Raw genomic sequence first — 23,047 nt, 5'->3', positions numbered from 1 at the left:
ATAGGGATTTCTCATTGGTCTTTGAAATTTCACTTCAGGGCTCCGCTCCTCACTATTAGATGAGTATTTTTCCAGAGACTTCTAGAGAGATGGAACATTTTTGTGAAAGACACCCTGAAGCTCCATCCTGGTGGTTTGAGCACTCTTCAGTGCCTCCACATATACCATATGGGCCATGTAGTGGCCTGTAGTGGTCCCTCCCTGTCATGCTCTGAGGGAGGCCACTCTGCCTCACTATAGGCCCCCTCGTTGGCCATAGTAGGATTCACGAGTGGCATACTACCAACAATTCTATAGGACCCCTAGAATCACTCTTTGCCATGACAAGGGTAGACAGTCCTCCCCACCTTAGTCCTTTCTCTTAGGAAGTCCTCAACCACAAGAATATCCTTTTCAAGGAGAAGGAGGTGAGAGTGGACAAAGAGGTCACCCCGCTGACCAACATCTCTTCTTCATCCCCTGACAAAGCAGTCATGCCTCCCCCACCATCCCTGGCTGATGTCTTCAAACAGTTCCAGGACCTCATTAAAAGGCTAGCAGACTCCTTACAAATTACACTTGAGGAGGTTAAGGAGTCACAACACAAACTGCTAGATATTCACTACCTATTAATGAGGCTCTGTTGGATCCTGCAAAAGTAAATTGGCATACCCCAGCAACAGTACTGTCCACATTATCTCACATCTAAAGATTTGTTTTCTCATTCCTCTCCCAACTCTCTAGTTGTCGAGGCTGTAAATGAATGTGGAAGGCACACCAAATCACCTCTGTATAATAAAGATCAGAAGTGTCTCGGTTTATTTGGTCATAAATCATATTCATCTGTGACTGTGCAGTTTAGAATTGCCAACTACCAGGTGTCAGGCATTGATGGTGGAATGTAATCACACCAACTGCTCAAAGTTCAGTTCATTTATTGAGCATCTACCACAAAAGCAGAGGGACCAATTCCAGGCAATCATTACAGAGAGTTGGCTCCTTGCCAGAACATCTCTTCAGGCTTCTCTGTATGCCACTGACACAGCTGCTCACTCTATTTCTATGGAGATGGTCATGAGAAGGGCCTCTGGGCTTCAGCTTTGAGGATTTCTGATGGAGGTCCTTCCCTTCAATGGCTTCAAACTGTTTGCGGAGAATACAGACATGTCTCTGCATACATTAAAAAATCCAAGGGCCACTTTGCGTTCTCTGAGAATTTACACACCGGTGCAAAAAAGGAAATTTAGTTAATCCCAGACAGCACAGATATCTCATTCTGCTCAATTCTCTGGCTTCCAGAGATGAACCTCAGTGAAAGAGGCAGAGGTTCCAGAAAAAGAGATCATCTGCTACACAGGCATCAACCTTGCAACCCTCATCATTAAAGCACCAATTTGGTAGTGTGGTCAAAGTTCTGAATTACCTCTTGCCTTCATCTGACCAGCTGCAGTGGTTCATGTGCCTTCCTTGCTTTGTGGACTGCCTTTCTCACTTCCATCAAGCTTGGGAGCCTATCACCATGGACATATGGGTTTTGGAGATCATACCAGCAGGATACTCCATCTATTTTACCTCCCTCCCTTTGTGCCACCCCCTTCTCTATCCCTCTTCAGGAACTCCTCTCATGACCATCTTCTAAAGCAGGAAATAGACTCCTTCCTGAACTTAGGCATTACAGAACCAGTTTCTGTACAACATAGAGGGAAGGGGTTTTATTGCAGGTACTTCCTGGTTTTAAAAAAGAATGGTGAGTGGAGCCTGTTCTAGTTCTAAGGCTCCTCAACTGGTTTGTGAGGATACAGAAGCTCAAAATGGTAACACTTGCAGCAATAATACCATCATTGGATTTAGGGGATTGGTTCTTGGCCCTTGACCTACAAAATGCATATTTCCATATAGCGATCTGCACTTCCCACAAAAGGTTCTTATGTTTCATTCCAGGTCAAAGCAACTTTCAATACAGAGTGCTTCTATTCAGTTGCTCTTCTGCTCCTAGTGCTTTCAAAGATTCTGTCAGTGGTAGCAGCTTACCTTTGCAGAAAAGGAATCCTAATATTCCCAAATCTTGACAATTGGCTGCCAAAGGGATGCTCGTACCATGAGAACTCAGTGGCCACTCAGAAGTCCATAGAATGGGACTGCAGTTAAACATTCGGAAGTCCACCTTGACCCTGGTACAAATATTGGAAGTCACAGGAACTTACCTCGATGCAGTTGTGGCCAAAGCCTAACTTCTAACACACAGGTTTACAACCCTATTGAATTTAGTCACTACAGTCTAAATCAGCCCCAGAAATCAGTCTCCAGTTGTTGGGCCATATTGCAGCTGGGAATTTTATGATAAACCATGCAAAGCTGCGTGTGCGCTACCTCCTGGGGTGGCTCAGAACTGTTTATTTGCCAAGCAAACACAGCTTGAACAAACTACTCTCAGTTCCTACTGTCGTGAAGAAGTCTCTCAACTGGTGGAAAGACCCTCACAAGTGCCCTTGGCTCCACCATCTCTGAGATTAATAACAACAGATGCATCCCTGTTGGGATGGGTAGTGAATCCCAACAGTCACACTGCTCAAGGTAGGCTGTAGTCTCACAGATCACTCTACACATCAACTTGCTGGAACGCAAGGTGGTCAGGAATGTATGTCTCCATTTTATGCCATTGATTGGGGCAAATATGACAGACAATACGTTGTACATGTTTTATATCAACTATCAAGGGGGAGTGAGTGCTCCCTCCCTCTGCATTGAAGCAGTGAGACTCTCTGGAATTGTTGAATGCAAAATCATATCAACATCTCAGTGGCTTATCTTCCGGGCATTCAAAACATCACTGCATCATCACTGCAGATACCCTCAGCAGGTGTTTCTTTCAGGATCACAAGTGGGAGCTAAATCCCGTTATCCTTCACTACATATTTCAGTGTTGGGGCATCCCCAAGATAGAAGTGTTCACCACAGCCAAAACCAAGAAGTACCCCTACTTCTGCTCAAGAGGTGGATTGGGTCTCCACTCCTTGGGAGGTGCCTTTATTGGATGTTGGGTCTGTATGCATTTGCTCTAGCTCCTTTAATATCCAACGTGCTGATCAAGATAAGGAAAGACTGGGCCAGAGTTATTCTGATGGTTCTTACGTGACCAGAACAGATGTGGTTTCCTTGCTTCATCAAGTTGACTGCTTGTCAACTGATCGCTCTCTAGACCACCCCCATCTTCTCTCTCAGGATGTTTGTCAAATTCTTCACTCCAACCTCATTGTTCTTCGCCTCAAAGCATGGCTGATTGATGATTCACAGGGTTAGAATCAAGCTGTTCCGAGGAAGTAAGAAGAATATTGTTAAGTAGAGTAGTCTACACATAATACTTACCTAAAAAAGTGGAGGCGATTCAGCCACTGATGTGATCTAAGACACCTTTCACCTGTGTCCTCTTCACTGTCAGATACACTAGATTACACCCTAGAACTGAAAAATTCAGGTTTGTCTTTGAATTCCATTAGGATACATTTGGCAGCCATTACAGCCTTCCGTTTCCCGGTGGAGGGTTTTTCAGTGTTCGCTCATCCAATGATGGTGAGGTTTCTCAAGGGACTGGGAAATCTTTTCAAACATCCTACCCCAGTTTAGGACCTCAACTGGGTGCTTAGATGCCTTATGAGACCTCTTTTTGAGCCAGTGGCAACCTGTCCCCTTCTTGACTTATCTATAAAAATGGCCTTCCTGATAGCCATTACTTTTGCTCAAAGAGTTGGGGAGACAGGGCTGTGATGGTATATTCCACCCTTCACAGTATTTTTCAAGGACAAGTTTACATTGTGACCACAACCCAAATTCTTACTGAAGGTGTCCTTTGATTTCCACATTAAACAGTCTATTCATTTTCCAGTTTTCTTTCCTAAACCATTCCTGAAAAAGGAGGATGCAGTATTACAAGCATTTGATGTCAGAAGGGCATTCGCCTTTACTTGGACAGAACTAAGCCATTTGGAAAATCTCCACGATTGTTTGTGTCTGTTGCAGACAGGTCTAAGGAATCTCCAGTTTCCAAGCAAAAATTATCTAGATGGCTATCTGGCTGCATTACCTTTTGTTATCAGTCTCATGCTCTCCAGCCTTCTTCTAGAGTCCTAATCTATTCAATGAGACCTTTTTCTACTTCAGTAGCCTTTCTCAAGAACATTCCCATTGCTGAAATATGTAGAGCCTTAACTTGGACTTTCATACACACCTTTTCTGAATATTATGCGGTAATTCATGACTCAGCTTCTGGTGCTGTGTATAGCTCTACTGTACTGTCTTCAATTTTGGTCTCCATTCTGAAGCTCCCCTTCCTTAGGTGACTATCCAGCAGTACCCTCTGATATGGAGCACCCATAGGGACACTACTTGAAGAAGGAGATGTTACACACCATGTGCAGTAACAGTAGTTCTTTGAGATATGGTGCATCACTACATTCTCTCCTTCCCCTCTGCTTTGGAATTCTCTGTGATGGAGCTTTGTGGTAGAGAAGGAACTGTGGGCAGTTCTCCCACGCAGCGTTAGATAGCCATGGTGCAGAGCACGAGGCAGAGTAGAGTGCATGCGCTGTCTGAACAGGCACTTCTACTTAATATCTCCAATCAAAGGTGCATGGGGAGCGTGTATTACTGATGTAGAGCACTCATAGGAACATACATCTGTAAGAACTACAGTTACTGCACAGAGTGAGTATCCTCTCCTTTTTATTTGGAACTGATGTCTAGTTCATTCTCTATATTTTAAGGTTTTACAAATTATTTAGGGTCTGAATGGGTGTATGCAAATACCATAATTGCATACGAAATTGCCATGTATAAGTGGCCAGCTGGAAGTATAACTGGCAATGTGCAGGTTTAAAAAGCTGATTTGCATGCACTCATGTATTAAGTTAGGTTCTAGAGTGGAGAATATGGCTGAATGACTATTAGGTGTACTGAATGAGAAGTTTTTTCATTTGCATGTGTCCCCCTCCTGCTGAAGAAGGTATAGCTGCTTGCTGTACCCCTACAAACAAAATTTGTACTTCCATTAGTATCACAGAGTCAATACAGCTATGACAAGATGAGTGGGAATCTCCCCACCACATACGTTATCAAGAAGATTGTTGGCTGACAGGTCTCTTGCTGTCTGATGAAAGAATAGGGCTTGGCTTTTAGGTCCCAACTTGAATTTACAGATAAAGTACAACCATGTCATACTAAGAATCACTTTTCTGAATATAACCTCATTTTCCAGGCAGCTTTAAAAGCGCATACAGATGCAAATAATTTTAAAAAGCTTTTTAAATGCTGTTTATGTCAAACTTATATGAAGGCCAAATAATATTATATTGTTTTATATTTTCAGGGTGCTGTGCAACCCTTCACTCTTTCTTACAACACCCTTGTGTGAGGCTCAAGTGAGGAAGCCAATGACAAAACTCTTACTTTACACTAGAGCAAATGAAACTGGAACTGAGTAGTCTGGCATTGTCTCCTTTTATCTATCTCTCGGAAAAGGTGTTTTTGCTCCTTTTCCCTGGAGTATGCTACACTAATATTACTGTATAGTATTTCGAGATGGGAGATTTGACTGAAACATGCTTGAATCTCAACTGAAATTTCAAGCTGACCTTCTTGGGTCCAAGAAGATTTAGTTAAATTTTCTCAGTTGTATGCCAGTATTTCACATTGCACACATCCACACTTTCTGGATTTGGCCAGAATTTGAAGTATCAGGGTAACATAAGACAGCCTGTTCTCAGTTGGATTTCAGCCTAATATTGATGCCAAAGAGTCTTGGATAAGTCTGGATGAGCATTTTAACTTTTGGATGCATTGTTTGTTTGTTTTGACACTGTCGCTTTGTTGCTAGTGATATCATTAACAAGAGTGATGTGCCAAGACTGAGATGAAGCATAATCCTTAGTTTTAACGATTAAAAGACTAAATTGACACAGTAATTACTTTTTGGGTCCGCAGATTGTTTTAGTAGTAAGAATTTATTCAGCAGTTAAAAAACAATATAGCTTAACTACTGATCACCCACAACTGTGAAGGGGAAACTGAGAAACAGGTTAACAGATTTGTCCAAGTCCGCACAGGGAGTTGGTGTCAGAGTTAGGATTTCTGATTCCAAATCCCATGACTAAAATTACTGGAGCACATTTCTTTCTTCTGTATAAAGACCATGTCCTTAGAGATGACACTTGTATCCTTGGGGAGTTGATGTTCAGGCCTTTATCTAGTCAATCCTGACAGAATGCAGAAGTGTCAAATATCAGCCAGGAGCTGGAATGAGATTAAGGGTCAAGAGAGTATATTTTAAAGCTTTTAAATACTTGATTGGATTTTTATGGAGTACAGGATTTATGCAATAATCAATATTTAAATGTTGCAATCCTGCCAGTTCTGCAGATGTGAGCAAGATGTCTAGGACTTTTCACTACTGGCTGATTTTAAATATTAATAAAACCTCTCTTTTTAACCTTGCCTCACTGTTAATTTCCCCCACTCCTTCCCAAAAGAGCTTTGTTATAAATCCTCTTCTCCCACGCACCACCATCCCCAAGAACCTTTTTCTTGAGGGGTGAGGAAGTGGTTTCATATTGGATACAGATGCAAAAAAGCATCCCCGATATAAAATGAGTCTAGCTTTCTCATTTTCAGTTTTGATGGTGATGGAAGCAGCAGAATTGTTAAACTAAATGGCAAGCCCCTAAATATTTAAAACTTCTGTGTGCAAAGTGACTAAATTAACCTAATACTGATTATGATTCTAGCTGCACAGTACCAGGGACGGCTCTAGATTTTTTGCTGCCCCAAGCACAGCAGGCAGGCTGCCTTTGGTGACACGCCTGTGGGAGGTCCGCCGGTCCCACGGCTTCGGGGTACCTGCCGCTGAATTGCCGCTGAATCTGCGGGACCGGTGGACCTCCCGGAGGCAAGCCGCCAAATGCAGCCTGACTGCCACCCTCACCGGGACTGGCAGGGTACCCCCGTGGCTTGCCGCCCCAGGCACGCGCTTGGAGGGCTGGTGCCTGGAACCGCCGCTGCACAGTACAGAATAAAAAGTGAAACATAATGCTGTTCTGAAAACAACATTGTGATGTTAGAAATAAAGGAAGGTTGGGGGTCACTGGTGGAGAAGAGTCATAGAAGAAATGTTAATTCTCAGAACAAAGTAAGTTTTCGCTGCCAATCAGAAATCAGTCATGGTCTTATACAAGGCTATAAAAATGACCATATTTTTCTTAGTGTACAGCGTGAAGAGTTCCACTGGTACACAATGCAAATGTAGCAACACAGAAGCTTAAATTAGATTTGAATTTTTGAGTACACCTATTTTATTTAGCAAGCAAACTTATTTCTTCAGAACTTTAAGCAGCTATTTCCCTACCTGTGTTCAGGCTGCTTTACAGTATCTTATCAGTTGTCTCTGACAAGAGAGTGGATGGGTGTGCAGATGGTCAGGTGGCAAGCAAACATGCAAGTTCTTCAGTTTCCTTTTTCACCCTCTTCTCTTCCTTAATTTTCCCCTATACACACCTGTCAGATCCTCTTCTGCCTGCCAACGTATTCTGAATCCCCATGTGCACACTTTGGCAGATATGGCATTTTCATGCATTATCCTGGACAAACCTTATTGAATTATGTTGAACCAAACTGAATTAAGTTTAACTATCTTGGGGTTTCATTGTATTAAAAATTCAAAGAGGGCAGAACTAGTGTAAACCCTGGGCAATATTATGAGCTTCAGAGGAGTTTTAAAACAACGGGCCAGACAACACTGAACTTGTAGCTTATTAGCAGGCATATAGGTTCTTTTATTGTTTTAATCTGATTTTGCTGTAATGCTTTTACTTTAAGAATAAACATGCTTGCTTAGGAAGAGCTGTGTGACACTTTATAACTGTGAGCAATTACGCCATTTATAGCCTCTGAGGAGAAGGAAAAGCAAGGCCTGCTTAGCCAGTCTGACTGGTTGGGGCTTTCACAACATAGGTAGGGAACAATGCCGCCTGGAATAACCCCTATCGAGAGAGAGAGAGAGTGAAATTCTCTCCCCAAGAGGGGTGATGGCTGAGGAGCCCGGAGTCTAGACTGGAGGCCCTTGCTGGACCATATGGGGGAAAAAACAGGTGGAGTTGCCCTGAACTGTGGCACACATGTTGGTTCTTCTCCAGTGTATCTCTTCAGCCAGCACCAGCCTCACACAAGTCTGTAATGTAAGTTGGAGCTGGCCTACTTCTCCACTATAGTCCAACTTTGAGCTGAACACATGGTGTAAGCATCTTCAAGTGGCTCAGTTCACTTCCCTGCTGCTATGTCTAAAAGTAGTGTAAGACCTTCCTATAACTTCAGTGGGGAGCTCCTGTGTTCCCATGCTAGATCAGGGGTCGGCCGTCTCTGGCACGTGGCTCGCCAGGGTAAGCACCCTGGCGGGGCGGGCCAGTTTGTTTACCGGCCACATCCGCAGGTTTGGCCAATCGCGGCTCCCACTGGCTGCGGTTCACCGCTCCAGGCCAATGGGGGCTGTGGGAAGCAGTGCAGGCCGAGGGATATGCTGGCCATGGCTTTCTGCCACCCCCATTAGCCTGGAGCGGCGAACCACAGCCAGTGGGACCCGCGATCGGCCGAACCTGCAGACGCAGCAGGTAAACAAACTGGCCCGGCCTGCAAGGGTACTTATCCTAGCGAGCCGCGTGCCAGAGACTGCTGACCCCGATCTAGCATGGGAACACAGGAGCTCCCCACTGAAGTTTAATATCTAAATTAAGATACTATATACTATATCTCAGATAGGAAAAGGGAGACCTTGGCTTGATTATACCATGGTTGGATGATTCCAGAAAAACATGGCACCCAGCTCACTGTCAGGCATCATACCTCTTGTCATTTGAGCCACATTTCCTGCACCACTCATCCAGCAATCTATGAACAAGAAGTCTATCCTTCAAAAGAGCTTGGGTCAAAACCGCCACCAACTTGGCCATGAGATAGTGTAGACTTGTAGGATGGTAACTAAGGGCAGAACATGACCCACTGTTTTCAGAAATTGTGGCAAAGAAACCTGATAGTCCAGTACTATCCTCTCTGCCCTCACAGTTCATGTATTTTTTTGAATATAGTAGGATAAATTCTGACCCTAGATACAGCCCTGCAATCACACTGAGTTTGTTAAATACCTATCTAAATCATTAAAAGTAGCAAATGAATTAGGTATATTTTAAACCTATTTTAACAATTAGTCATAGCTTAATGAGACCCTAAACTGATGTTAAAAATTAGGCTACAAAATTATCCATTAAACTTCAAAAATGACAAGTAACACCGACAAGGAATAGAACACTGCAAAGTTCCCCAGTTTACATGCTGCTATGTTGCTTTGCCAAACACCAAGTTTCTTCGTGTACCTTTTCTATTTTTGTATTGTGAAGTGTGCCTTGATAGCTGATTTTTCTATAGAACAGAACTTCACTAATTCATATACTTTATGATCTATACAGAAAATCTGGCATGCTCTCCACCACTTAAAAGTGGAGGTAATCACTAGTTACAGTGTTCCTAAAAATGTATGCTAGAGATCATTGACTAGTACAGTACCTCAAGAAGTATTATCAGAAATTACAGAGCGAGTTCTAATGATCAAAATAAATGAACAAAGTAAAGATCATGTTTTATCCTTGCTTTCTTGTTATGTTTGTTCACGTACTCAAAATTCATATACTTTTGCAAAATAATAAATGGTTAAGGCTCAAGAAAAACTTGCAATTCTAGTTCAATACTTGGTTAACTCCTATAATTTTTGTTTCCTTCATGCCTAAATTCTCACTTACTCACATAAGCTTTTTAGTAATAAGGGATCTGGCTGCAATTTTATTGCCAAATGTGTTTGGGAAAGGCATCGTAAATGAGAAATAATGCTTTAAAGTTTATTCATCTGGGACAAATCCAAGCACCATATTTACATTTTGGTCTGAAATTAACTCAATAAACTTTTTAATATGAAACAAAGTGAGGTGTGTGTTTAGTGAAAGTAAAGTATCTATGCTTCTTGACAAAATTCTTAACTTTTTAAATAGTTTTCATCTTTTGGAAAGGCACCATGTACTTCACCTAATTACTGGCAATAAAACTAAGTAAAGGATTTAAGGCCTATGAGTGTTACAGCTGGAGGAAACTATAATTAAGGCTGGCAAGACTCGTTTCCTTTAGGAAATAGGGACTTTAGATGACTTTTAAAACGGAACAGTAATTATTTTTGTTCCCATTTAGCTTATATGTGTTGATAAATACATGTTCCTTAGTCTTGTACCTTGGAGTAAAGTAAATTGCAAATAGCGGCTCAATTAGTTTTCTAAAACATGCTATTTTAGATCAAAAGTACTTTTCTAAGGTAATTATAATTTCTTCTGACTGTGAGACTCAACGATGTTACATCCTTTAATTACATTTTACTGCTGGTGATCATGAGAGGTAAGTAGTGCATTCAAGTTGATAGATATGGTTAAAAAGCAAACTAGTTCTAAGGAATGACTCGTGTATAGATGGTATTGTACTTCAAAGCAGCAATATTTGTTTTTAAGTGTGAAGGCTGAGAATTTCAAAAGCACCCACTGATGGCCTAACTCTGCTCCCATTGAAGTTGATTTGGTTCTATGCTCATTGGAAGTCGCTGTTGTGGGGGAAGGGGTGTGCTACTGGATGTAATCTTGCTGCAGGTAGTTGGAGCCAGTCAACAGTCTGTATGCAGAAGCCGGCCAGGAACATCTCTGAATGGATGAGGAAATGAGAAGGTTCTCCCCCGGCAGGTACTTAATGTATGGAAAAGTTATAATTGCCCTATGCCAGGGGTGGGCAAACTACAGCCTGCGGCGCACATCTGACCCACCAGCTGTTTTAATCCGTCCCTTGAACTCCTCCTGGGGAGCAGGGTCTGGGGCCATTCAGTGCGACTCCCAGAAACAGCAGCATGTCCCCTCTCCGGCTCCTATGCATAGGGGCAGCCAGGGGGCTACAATCCACATGCTGCCCCTGCCCCAAGTGCCGCCCCCGCAACTCCCATTGGCCAGGAACTGCAGCCAATGGGAGCTGCAGGGACGGTGCCTGCAGATGGGGCAGCGTGCAGTGGAGCCGCCTGGCCACGCCTCTGTGTAGGAGCTGGGGGGGGGCATGCCACTGCTTCCGGGAGCTCAGCCCTGATCCCCCCCGACCCCACTCCAAACCCCTCAGTCCCAGCTCAGAGCACTCTCCTGCATCCCCAGCCACTCATTCCCAGAGCCTGCACCCCCAGGCGGAGCCCTCACTCCCCACCCACGGTGCCCCTGCCCCAGCCCTGATCCCCCTCCTGCTCTCCAAACCCCTCAGTCCCAGTCCAGAGCACCCTCCTACATCCCAACCCCTCATCCCCAGCCCAGTCCCCACACCCCTAGCCAGAGCCCTCACTCTCCCCATACACCCCCCTCTCTGCCCCAGCCCAGAGCCCACTCCCGCACCCTGAACTCCTCATTTCTGCCCCCCTGCCCTGCACCCCAACCCCAATTTAATGAGCATTCATGGCTCGCCATACAATTTCCATACCCAGATGTGGCCCTTGGGTCAAAAAGTTTGCCCACCCCTATTTTATGCCATAGGGTTTTTGAACTATCATATAGATTCTGATAAGGGTTATCTATCCCTGCTCTATAGAATGTGTGGTTTTAAAAAAAAAAAAAAAAAAACTATAGCAAGGATATCTGTAACTACTCAATTATTCAGGGGTTCAGAGTAACTTTTAGATAAAAAGCTGTTGGTAGGCTATTTTCCATAAGGGTTGAAAAATGGAGGTGAGTGGTACTGGCAAAACTGGTGTTTCCTGAACCAGGCTCCTTTTCTCAGCTGCCAGGACTTTCAACCTTCTGTTTTAGATCATTCCCTTAATAAATCTGCAGCCTGAATAGATAGTAATTGTGGATAATAGATAGTAAGTATGGATAATAGATCATCGTACAGATACCAAGCTGGGAGGCGTTGCAAGTGCTTTGGAGGATAGGATTATAATTCAAAATGATCAGGACAAACTGGAGAAATAGTCTGAAGTAAGTAGGATTTGTTTAGTCTGGAAAAGAGTACGCAATTGGCCGGACCTGCGGATGCAGCAGGTAAACAAACTGGCCCGGCCCACCAAGGGCTTTCTCTATACAAGTGGTGTCCCAAGTTTGGGAAACACTTACTCATGCCATGACTGGACTAGATGACTGCTCGAGGTCCCTTCCAGTCCTATGATTCTATAATAGTGTGACTCCTATTGGTGAGACAGTCCATGAAAATCAGTTGGCTTTCCAGCATATAAACTGACTAGTTATTCTCTGTGTATCAGCTTTGTAATCCTATGAACTTGCTTTCAGTTGTACCTAACTAGCATCATATGCAGATTCACCAGCAGTTAAAGTATGGTGAAAGTGAATTGTAACTTTTTCAAGCACTTTCTTGCCTGTTCTCTCAGATAAGTTTTCAATAAAGTGTCTTTAAAAAAAACCAAACCAATAGGTTTTACGTTGCCTGAGATGAAGCTATGGTTAAGCATTGTGCAACCTTTTTTCTGTAGATATGTGGCAGTCTGACATGTTTTCCCCTTCTTTTTTGAGGCAGCTTTTCAAGAAGGACCATAGCAGAAAACAAAGGAGCTGCTGCTTGTTAGTTTGCAGATTTGTGAATTTTGGCACTTGGGTTATTTTTCACATTCAAATTATCAGTATTTTCCCCAAATAGCACACAACTGTTTTTTAAAATGACTTTCCAGGTCATAAGTTACATTTTCAACCAGACTTATATTGATGTGGCACCTGCTAATGCAGGGGTTCTCAAACCGGGGGTCAAGAGGTTATTATATGGGGGGTCGCAAGCTGTCAGCCTCGACCCCAAACCCCGCTTTGCCTCAAGCAGTTATAGTGTTAAATATATTTGAAAGTGGTTTTTAATTTATAGGGGGGGGGTTGCACTCAGACGTTTGCTATGTGAAAGGGGTCACCAGTACAAAAGTTTGAGAACTGCTGTGCTAATGCCTCTACAGTTAGCAGTCTGTCAGCATTTCCATCGGGAGTGGGCTGTCAAAAATATGCTCCCAGCCAACACCTGGCATGCAAGTCTGCATCCAAGAACAATTAAATCAACAACAACAAAACCCAAAACACACTTGGCAGCCTTGAAATTAGAAGAATACGGACAAAATTGGGAAATGTACTACTTTAAATATGTGCTGTGCTCCTGAAAGTCAGGACATTGACAAATGTAATGTGTAAGGTGGATATTTCGGTTTGGGTTTTTATTGGTCACAGAATCTGCACTGTACCAAGTTCTAGAGCTACAGATGGATTTTTTGGTTAATGTGGACGGTTTTATCTTTACTTCTTGGTTTTTTATTTATCTTTGACTATCAATTCAGCATGTCTGTGCTTTTATACATACCTTTATCCCTGTCTAAGCCTCTTGTTCAATAAGTCTTATTCTCCTAATTCATCATAACTTTTGGTAGCTCCAACACTCTTCTAGTTTGATACCTTCCTGACTTGCCAACTGGGCTCAGCACATAGCCCTAGTGCACCAGGAAGGCTTTGTGTCAGGTGGGTCTGGGATTAATGACTGTTGGGAGTGGGAGGTGATAGAAATCAGATGGTTATGGGAATTGTAGAGGCTGAAGACTGAGTTTAATGACTGCAGGAGGATGCTATGTGGTGGGAAGCAGGGGTACAGAGTAGGTATGGTGGAGGTGCCCTCATCTCATGTTAGCGCCTCCCATTAATGTCCTCTCTGTGAGACATCTTGTGTCATCCTGGGCTGATGAATCTTCTCTGCACTGTCAGACTGCTGTTCCTGTCTGGAGAACTACAGAAGGGTTGCTGGTGGGAGGAAGCTGTCTGAGCAGTAGGACTGGTGGAGCTGCTCACAATAGACCTTTCAGCACCCAGTCTCCCTGTCTCCTTGCCCCCTTATCAAAAATAAGTCTGTGTGTATGTATGTTCATATACATATATAGCTGGATTGTATTCTAGCTCACAGATCAACAGAACTGTTAGCTAGTTTCCCAATGCAAATCCAAATTCTGCCCTCCTTGAGACCCCTGCATCACTCCTGCAGGCAATGGGTTTGGAGGGAAATTGTTTATAAAGCACACTAGAAATTTTTCTTCAGAGCCCCACCTCCTCTATGCGTACACTTTCAACAGCCTATACAGTGAGCCTTATTCGTTCCCAATCAAAGACCCATTTACATTTCTGAAAGCTTTAGGCTCAAATCCACTCCTCTCTGCAGGTGGAGGGACCTCATGAGCACTTCCTTTTGCACAATCTTTAATGTATTTAGCCTCACAAAATGCCTGTGAAGTGGGGCAGTGCTTTTATCCTCATTGTACAGTTGGGGACCTGAGGCACAGGAAGATTAGATTTGTCCAAGGTCACAGAGGAATTCTGTGGCAGAGCAGGGACTTGAACCCTTAACAACTGGGCCATCCACTCTCTCATGTGTAGCTTTTATTTAAAAAATGGTTTATTTTTATTGTAAACTGAATTTGTATGGGGATTTTTTTAAAAAACGTTTTACCTGCTGGTTGTGAATTTTTCCACAAAATGTTTTTTCAGCAACTGAAAGGCCGTGTGAGAATGTCACGGTTTTGACAAACTTCCTTTGGAAACCTGCCTGACTTCCTGCCAGCTCACCTGGGGACCCTAGGGCTGCCAGTAGGTGCAGAGATTGGGATGGGTGGGTATGGGGGGGACATTGCCTCCCCAAACGAGAGGTGATGCATGGGGGGCACAGGGTGGTCATGTACCCCCCAGATTTCTGCCTTCCATTTAGCATGCAGTTTTACACAAACTGTGCAGCATGGTCCCCTAGGAGGATGCACCCCCAAGTTTGAAAACTGTCACCTCTTGCCAGGAGATGGTAGATTAGAAGTTGGTGGGAGCCACCTGGCCCACTTGGGCTCCTGGCTCTCTGTGCTGAGGGAGCCGGGGCAATGGCTGGCTGCCCAGCAACCCTCCCCTCCCTGCCATCTTCCCCTAGCCAGGCCGCCTCTGCACAGTTGTGGGCTCCCCCGGCAGGGTGGGCGGCACAGTTCCAAGCTGCACCCTGATCCGCTCTTCCCTCTCTCCCGAAGGAGCCTGCAGAGCCTGGCTGCCATGAAATGCTCCCTGAGGTGCTCGTTCACCACTGCCCTGGCACTCCTGGTGCTCCTGAGAAGCCAGGGCAGCAGCGAGTGAGTGCCTTGGGGGGCATCTCATATAATTAAAATAAGGTTTCTGTGCAGAGCCTTGTGTGTGTAATAACATCAACTCTTGCAGCAGACACCAACAACTCTCTGCGCTTTGGATTGCAGCAGGTAAAAAGTTCCCATTCTCTGCACCTTTCAGTTTACTTTAATAATGATTTAAAAAAAACACCGACATTACACACGCATCTTGTTAGCATCTCATGATAGATCACTAACAGTTTGGTATTTATAAACCGCTGACAATTGTGCTCAGTGCTGTACAATTGCAGAATAAGGCACGATCTCTGCTAACAGGAGCTTACAAACTAGAGTTAAGTCTTTGTATATTTCCTCTCTATGCCAGTAACTGTTCATATCTATTATACAATAAAAATATGATAGCACACAATAGTTAAGAATGTGCTCATCATTTTAGTGATACCTAATATTCCCCAGTACATTTAGAGAACTGTCCCTTGCATTCTGTAGAAAATGCTGACAAGTGTGTGTGTGTGTGTGTGTGAGAGAGAGAGAGAGAGAGAGAGAGAGAGATGTAATTTCAGATTCCAGGTGTGGGATCTATAAATTGTAAAATAGATCTTCCTCAATCTTTTATTTCCCTGCACATATGTGAATAAGTGCAGCTAATAGGCGGGAGGATGAAGTCCTTTCTTTCAGTTTATTTTTCTGTTCCTTGCTCTTTTCTATCCTTTTAGGCATTGCTTCGTAAGAGAATTAAATGAGAGAGTGAAGTATCATACATTGCTTTGTATGTCATACGTTGTTTTTTCATCTGAATGTCATGGATCTTCACCTTTTCAGTTTTAATGTTTCAGATAATGTTTTTATCTTCAGCAGTTTGGGTGGATCTGGGTTTGGAGCTGTGTTTTTGTTGGAATGCTGTTATTTTGGATCCCTGCAGTTTTCAGGGCTTGGAAAAGTTAAAACTTATAATAAAAGACAAAGTAAACACACTATCAAAGGGGAAAAATAAATCTCTGTTTATTCACCTGCATATTGGAGGTGCATCTATGCACAGCAGGAAGTGGAAATACTCTAGATATTAAATTGGCCAAAAATAAATTTGTTTAAATGCCTGAGACTTTGTTCTGATGGGATTTATGCCCCCGATTGTTGCTGCAAACCAACTTACATTGCAGCATGCAGCATATACGTGGGGGGGAGGGGAGAGATAAGCATAGATAACGACAGCCAGAATAGAGCTGTTAGTTCACGCGCCTGTGTGCGTGTAATTAAGAAATATGCTGTGACAGCCAGTGCATTTCTCGGTGATTATAACATGTCTGTGATGTGGAAAGGCATGAGGCTGATGTCCAAGTGATTATAACCACCCAAGAAGTGCAATAATCCCCTAAAAAGTACATGGCCTGCAGAGTCCTATGGACAGGCTCCCTCCCCACCTTTAGGATTTTTGGGTCAATGAGATGAGTTGTTGGAGGGTAGGGGGTTGTTGGTTCACCTCCAAGCAGTAAGCATCACTTTATTTAAGGCCTGAGTCTGGGGTGTGGTATATCTCTCTGGAAGGAGACCTGCTGTCTCTGCTGTACTAGAAGTGCAGCCTGGCCACTTGCATCAGGGTCCATGTATACTTGATAAATCTAAATATACTGTCAAGGGACAGTTCTCTAAATGTACTGGGGAATTTGGGAACTGCCATGTCATCAGCTTTCCCGCCCCCTCCACTCCGCATTACTCTGCCTCTTTTTTTTGCCCCCACTTCTCCCCTGGCTGCTCTCAAGGGCTGGTGTTTTGTGGTTAGGTTCCCTCTTTATCCCCTTTCTTTTGGCTGTCAGTTGGTAGCAGAGCAGGCTCCTCCCCTTGTGGACAAGGGCCATGTTGATTTCCCAGCAAAGGAAATAATGTGGCTGCATGAACAATCAGTGGATGGGAGGAAGTTCAAAGTCGCTCTATTACTTTCCTCGCCACACAATGGTCCAGGGGACTGATGACAATAGGCTTTGTGGGATATAGCATGTGTGTGTGTGGGGGGGTGTGTGTGACTAACCTGGGAACATGGAACCTCTCTATGGCTCTCTTCCAACCTTAACAATTAGTGAAGGCAGCCTTCACAAAGACTAGGGCAAGAAACTTTATCAGTGTTGCCAAGGCTTGTGATTTTTTTGTATTTTTCCTTAAAACCCCAGCTCCTGGAGTCATGTGATTCAGTGAGAATCTGTTTTTCTTGTTTTTTAAAGATACGTTTTTAACTCAGATAAGTGTCTAGAAAAGCTTGAAAATAAAACTTAAATCCCCAAAGCCAAAAGGCAAATTAAAAGAACCAGCGGCATTTAACTGGCATGTGGGAGAATCTGGGAGGGTTCAAGTCCCTGGTGTGTATCAGGCTAAATGCCCTAACCACTGGGCTATTGGCTACTCTCTGGTTTTGATCAGAAATTCCATTCCGGACCAGAGAAACGTTTCCTCAGAACAAATACACTTCCGCAAAAACATATCTATTTAAAAGATAATATCTCATGATTTTTTTGAGGTCTGACACACAGGGTATGTCTATATTACCTGCCCGATCGGCGGGTAGTGTTCGATGTGTCGGGGATCGATTTATCGTGTCTCATCTACACGCGATAAATCGATCCCCCAAATCGACACCCGTACTCCACGTTGGCAGGAGGAGTAGGCAGAGTGGTCGACTCGCCGCCGTGAGGATGGCCAGGTAAGTCAAACTAAGATACTTCGACTTCAGCTACGCGAATAGCATAGCTGAAGTTGCATATCTTAGTTCGAACCCCCGCGCTAGTGTAGCCCAGGCCACATAATTTTTTAATTCTTGGGGAAGTCAATACTGTATGAATCTTTTTGGGCATTAAAGGAGACCATTATATACAAATTAATTATTATGAAATCTTCCTTTTCACTGCAATATATACAGCATTGTTTAGGAAGATAAGAGAAGATATGACATGAGCATAGGCAGGATATGACTCTATCCTCCTACTTAAAGGATTTTTCTTTTTTGGTCTGGCAAGTATTCTGCCTTTCCCCTTTATATTGCCTCTTAATTCCCCCTTTCACATGCCCCTCCTGTGTACAACATATGAGTAGAGTGCTATGGTTCTTTTTGGTGCTATTTGGAAGTACGTGAAGGAGGGCAGAAGACAGTGAGGGAGGAATGTGGCGTGCAGATGTGGGAAGGTGAGAGTAAAGCTTATCAGCTACTGGTTCCAGAGCTGTAGGGTTTTTTTCATCTATTGGTGAAGTCCACCATTGAACAATATCTATTAATCCTCGTAGGATAAAAGTACCTAAGCACATTATGGCTGGGTGTGGGTATTTTTCATTTAAAAAAATATGGCAATTTAATGTAACCCTCATGCTCCTGGCAAGTTGCCATCATAGTCTGCTGTGCTGAAAAACTTTTGACACCCCAAAAATCTTTTCCTTCTTTTGCATAATGTTTCTCTTTGTTTTCAGTAAGCCAGGTTTGAACTGGCAAATTTCAGTCAAGTCCTGTGGCCAATTTAATATTTAAAACAGACTTTTCAAGACATTCTCATTTCAGAAGCCTCTAAAGCCATCCTTCCTCTGCTAACCTGCTGTGTTGAATCAGTGCCTGGGAAATAATTTGACAGAGGGTGGTGTTTTTTGTGCAGCTGGAGAGAGGCAGAGTGATGAAAGCTTGCATGGAGGTAGGAATGGTGCAATAAAGGCTTTTCAGAATCACTTCTCCTAAAATGTGTAAGGAGTGGAGATTGAGAACAAGAGGAAGTAGATATCTACTTGGTCATATGATGCCTTCTTTTGGCATTCAGGCAGGAACTGAGTTGCTAGATTTATTGCATCATCATTTTTATTGTAGAAAAAAAGAACATAAATCTGATAGACACAGCAGTTGGTAGTGACCTAGAATTGTTACTCTCAAAGTTGTTTGCTGGCCCATGTGGAGATAAATTGGTTTCAGCCCCTTGGTTTCAGTAGTAATTAGCAAGGCCAAAAACAGAATTTGAAGAATGGTGATCCAAAGACTCAAAAAGAAACAGCAAAAATGTTTTTAAGTACATCAGAAGCAGGAAGCCTGCTAAATAACAAGTGGGGCCAATGGATGATCAAGATGGTAAAGGAGAACTCAAGTGGGATAAGGCCATTGCAGAGAAACTAAACGAATTCTTTGCATTGGTCTGTGAGGGATGATTCCCCAACTTCAGCCATTCTTTTTAGGGGGACAAATCTGAGAAACTGTCCCAGATTGAGATGTCATTAGAGGAGGTTTTGGAACAAATTGATAAACAGTAATAAGTCACCAGGACCATATGGTATTCACCCAAGAGTTATGAAGGAACTCAAATGTGAAATTGCGGAACTATTGACTTTGGTATGTAACCTATCTCTTAAATCAGCTTCTGTACCTGATGATTAATGTGATGCTAATTTTTTAAAAAATACTCCAGAGGCAATCCTGGCAATTACAGGCTGGTAAACCTAACTTCAATACCAGGCAAATGGTTGAAACTATAGTAAGGAACAGAATCATCGGACACATGGATGGACATGATTTCTTTGGGAAGAGTTAACATTGTTTTTGTAAAGGGAAACCACGCGTTACCAATCTACTAGATTCCTTGAGGAGTCAACAAGCATATGGACAAGGGGATCCAGTGGATATAGTGTACTTATATTTTCAGAAAGCCTTTGAAAAGGTCCCTCAACAAAGGCTCTTAAGCAAAGTAAGCTGTCATGGGATAAGAGGGAAGGTCCTCTCTTGGATCAGTAACTGTCTAAAAGACAGAAAATGAAGGGTAGGAATAAATTATCAGTTCTCAGAATGAAGAGAGGTAAATAGCGATGTCTTCCAGGGGTCTTTACTGGACCAGTCCTATTCAACATATTCATAAATTATCTGGAAAAAGGTGTAAACAGTGAGGTAGCAAAATTTGTAGATGATACAAAACTACTCAAGATAGTTAAATCCAAAGCAGACTGCAAAGAGTTACAAAGGCCCTCACAAAACTGGGTGACTGGGCAATAAAATGGGAGATGAAATTCAATGTTGATAAATGCAAAGTAATGCACATAGGAAAACATAATCCCAATTATACGTATGAAATGATGGGGTCTAAAGTAGCTGTCACCACTCAAGAAAGAGATCTGTGAGTCATGGTGAATAGTTCTCTGAAAGTATCCACTCAACGTGCAGCGGCAGTCAAAAAAGTGAAAAAATGTTGGGAATCACTAGGAAAGGGATAGATAGTATGATAGATAATATATTGCCTCTATATAAATGCATATTATGCCAACATCTTGAATACTGCGTGCAGACTTGGTTGCCCCATCTCAAAAAAATATATTGGAATTGGAAAAGGTATAGAAAAGGGTAACAAAAATGATTAGGGGTATGGAATGGCTGCCATATGAGGAGAGATTAATAAGACTGGGACTTTTCAGCTTGGAAAAGACACGACTAAAGGGGGGATATAATAAAGGTATGTAAAATCATGACTTGTGTGGAGAAAGTAACAGAAAAACTAGGGGTCACCAAATGAAATAAATAGGCAGCAGGTGTAAAACAAACAAAAGCAAGTACAGCTTCACACAATACACAGTCAACCTGTGGAACTCTTTGCCAGAGGATGTTTTGAAGGCCAAGACTGTAACAGGGTTCAAAAAAGAACTAGATAAGTTCATGGAGGATAGATCCATCAATGCCTATTAACCAGGGTGGTTAGAGATGCTGTCCCTAGACTCTGTTTGCCAGAAGCTGGGAATGGGTGATGGGGATGGAACACTTGATGATTATCTGTATTGTTCATTTCCTCTGAAGCACCTGGCATTGGCCACTGTCAGAAGAAAGGCTACTGGGTTAGATGGACTTTTGGTCTGACCCAGTATGGCCGTTATTATGTTCTTAGATATTCATGACTCAAAAGCTCCATCACAACTGGCCATGAATGAAACTATTGTTGAGATTTTCATCAGAGAGACCAAGAAGTGACTTTACAGAAACCGCGCTACCTTTGTACCCCAAGAGTTGGTCTCTTCAAGCAAGACAGATATGTGGGGAAGCTTGCACTGCCATTGTCTGTACTGTATCTGTTGTCTAGATGGAGAACTTCCATGCCCTCAATCTGGACGTTTCCATGAGTCATATAAATGCATGTCAGAACACTGGCATCTGTGTCCTTTTAAAAATGTTTCATTGGCATTATAGCTAGATTTCTAGAGGAAATGGCACTTGCAGAAGTCCTGCAGGATGAACTCTGTGTGTGTCTGTTTCAGGATACCGGTCTTCTGCTGTGCACTGCTGCTCTCATGGGCTTGCATGCTCAGGTTGAAGCTGTATTGTGGTCCATGGATTTTACTTGTGCTACTGTGACTAATTTGATTTCTCTTGGACTCTAATTGCATGTAAAATCATGCATTTCATTAATCTGGTGTGTAAGTTTATCAAATAGAATCACACACTAATGTAAAAAAATGGAGATTGCATTTCTAATAAGTATAACTTAGACAGACACTTCATTTTCCACTGCAGATGTGTTAAAATCTGCACACCCTATTGTAAGTTTTTTTTCCTTCACAAACTACTTGTATTGATGCAGTAGATAAACAACATTTTTGTGTGTGTTTTCCAGCAAAACCATTTCCAAAACTATTAAAATTTATTGTTTTATTTTGCAGCTAGCTATGGACCAAATCCAATTTGCAAAGGTTGTTTGTCTTGCTCAAAGGATAATGGGTGCATCAGATGCCAGCATAAATTGTTTTTCTTTCTTCGACGAGAAGGAATGAGGCAATATGGAGAATGCTTGCATTCCTGCCCATCAGGGTACTATGGACTCCGAGCGCCAGATATGAACAGATGTTCAAGTAAGTTTCTGTTCTATCTTTATGACTGTTTTATTGATAGACCATAGTTCATTCATGGGTGACTCAATTTTTAAGATGATGTATTGCAAAATATAACAATGATATTTTCACAGATGTCTCAAGATCATCATAAACATTCTTTCCTAAAGGAATCCTCAGTTAACTCATACCAAGATGTACACCATTCAGCACAATCACTGCACTGTTGCCCAGTGAATTATTACCTTTTTGTTCCCTTAGTTGGGGTATGAACAGAGAGAGAATGAGGTAATGTGGATCTAAACATTTCTCATCTTAATTAGCAACTTCTTAATACATTAAATTAAAAAGGACTAAGAATTAATTTACTAATGCCTCATGTACTTTCTAGCCTAGGATATGTACATGTAGACTGGTGGGCAGAACAGATATAATATAATCATAAGAATATAAGAACAGTCATACTGGGTCAGACCAAAGGTCCATCCAGCCCAGTATCCTGTCTACTGACAGTGGCCAATGCCAGGTGCCCCAGAGGGAGTGAACCTAATCGGTAATGATCAAGAGATCTCTATCCTGCCATCCATCTCCACCCTCTGACAGACAGCTAGGGATGCCATTCCTTACCCATCCTGGCTAATAGCCATTAATGGACCAATCATATGACTGGAAGGGACCTTGAGAGGTCATGTCATCCAGAGCTCTGAGCTGAGGCAAGACCAAGTGTACCTAGATCATCCCTGACAGGTGTTTGTCTAACTTGTTCTTAAACCTCCAGTGATGGACTCCTCAACCTCCTTTGGAGTCCTGTCATACACCTAACTCTTATAGTTAGTTTTTCCTAATATCTAATGTAAATCTCTCTTGCTGCAGATTAAGCTGATTACTTTTTATCCTACCTTCAGTGGACATAAAGAACAATTGATCCCCATCCTTTTTATAACAGCCCTTAAAATATTTGAAGATGGTTGTCAGGTCCTCCCACAGTCTTCCTTTCTTAAGACTTAACATGCTCAATTTTTTTAC

The 23,047-nt window shown here is 42.7% G+C and overlaps 1 protein-coding gene and 1 long non-coding RNA gene across 4 annotated transcripts in view; one reads left to right on the top strand and one right to left on the bottom strand.

The window, feature by feature from the left end:
- Nucleotides 1-23,047, top strand: part of RSPO2 (R-spondin 2) — a 155,591-nt gene that overhangs the window by 41,591 nt on the left and 90,953 nt on the right. For all 3 annotated transcript variants that reach the window (XM_039521783.1, XM_039521784.1, XM_039521786.1), the window contains exon 3: nt 21,854-22,042. In XM_039521783.1, coding sequence (XP_039377717.1) covers nt 21,854-22,042 — 189 coding nt within the window. The remainder of the gene's footprint in view (nt 1-21,853; nt 22,043-23,047) is intronic.
- LOC120396744 overlaps nt 6,147-23,047 on the bottom strand; it is a 34,589-nt gene continuing 17,688 nt past the window's right edge. The window contains exon 5 of the long non-coding RNA XR_005593337.1: nt 6,147-6,264. This is a non-coding gene — a long non-coding RNA (uncharacterized LOC120396744). The remainder of the gene's footprint in view (nt 6,265-23,047) is intronic.

This window comes from Mauremys reevesii, linkage group 2 (genome assembly GCF_016161935.1).
Source record: "Mauremys reevesii isolate NIE-2019 linkage group 2, ASM1616193v1, whole genome shotgun sequence".
Classification (NCBI taxonomy): Eukaryota; Metazoa; Chordata; order Testudines; family Geoemydidae; genus Mauremys; species Mauremys reevesii.
Note: the sequence above shows the minus strand (reverse complement) of the source record. Positions and strands in the feature narration are given on the sequence as shown.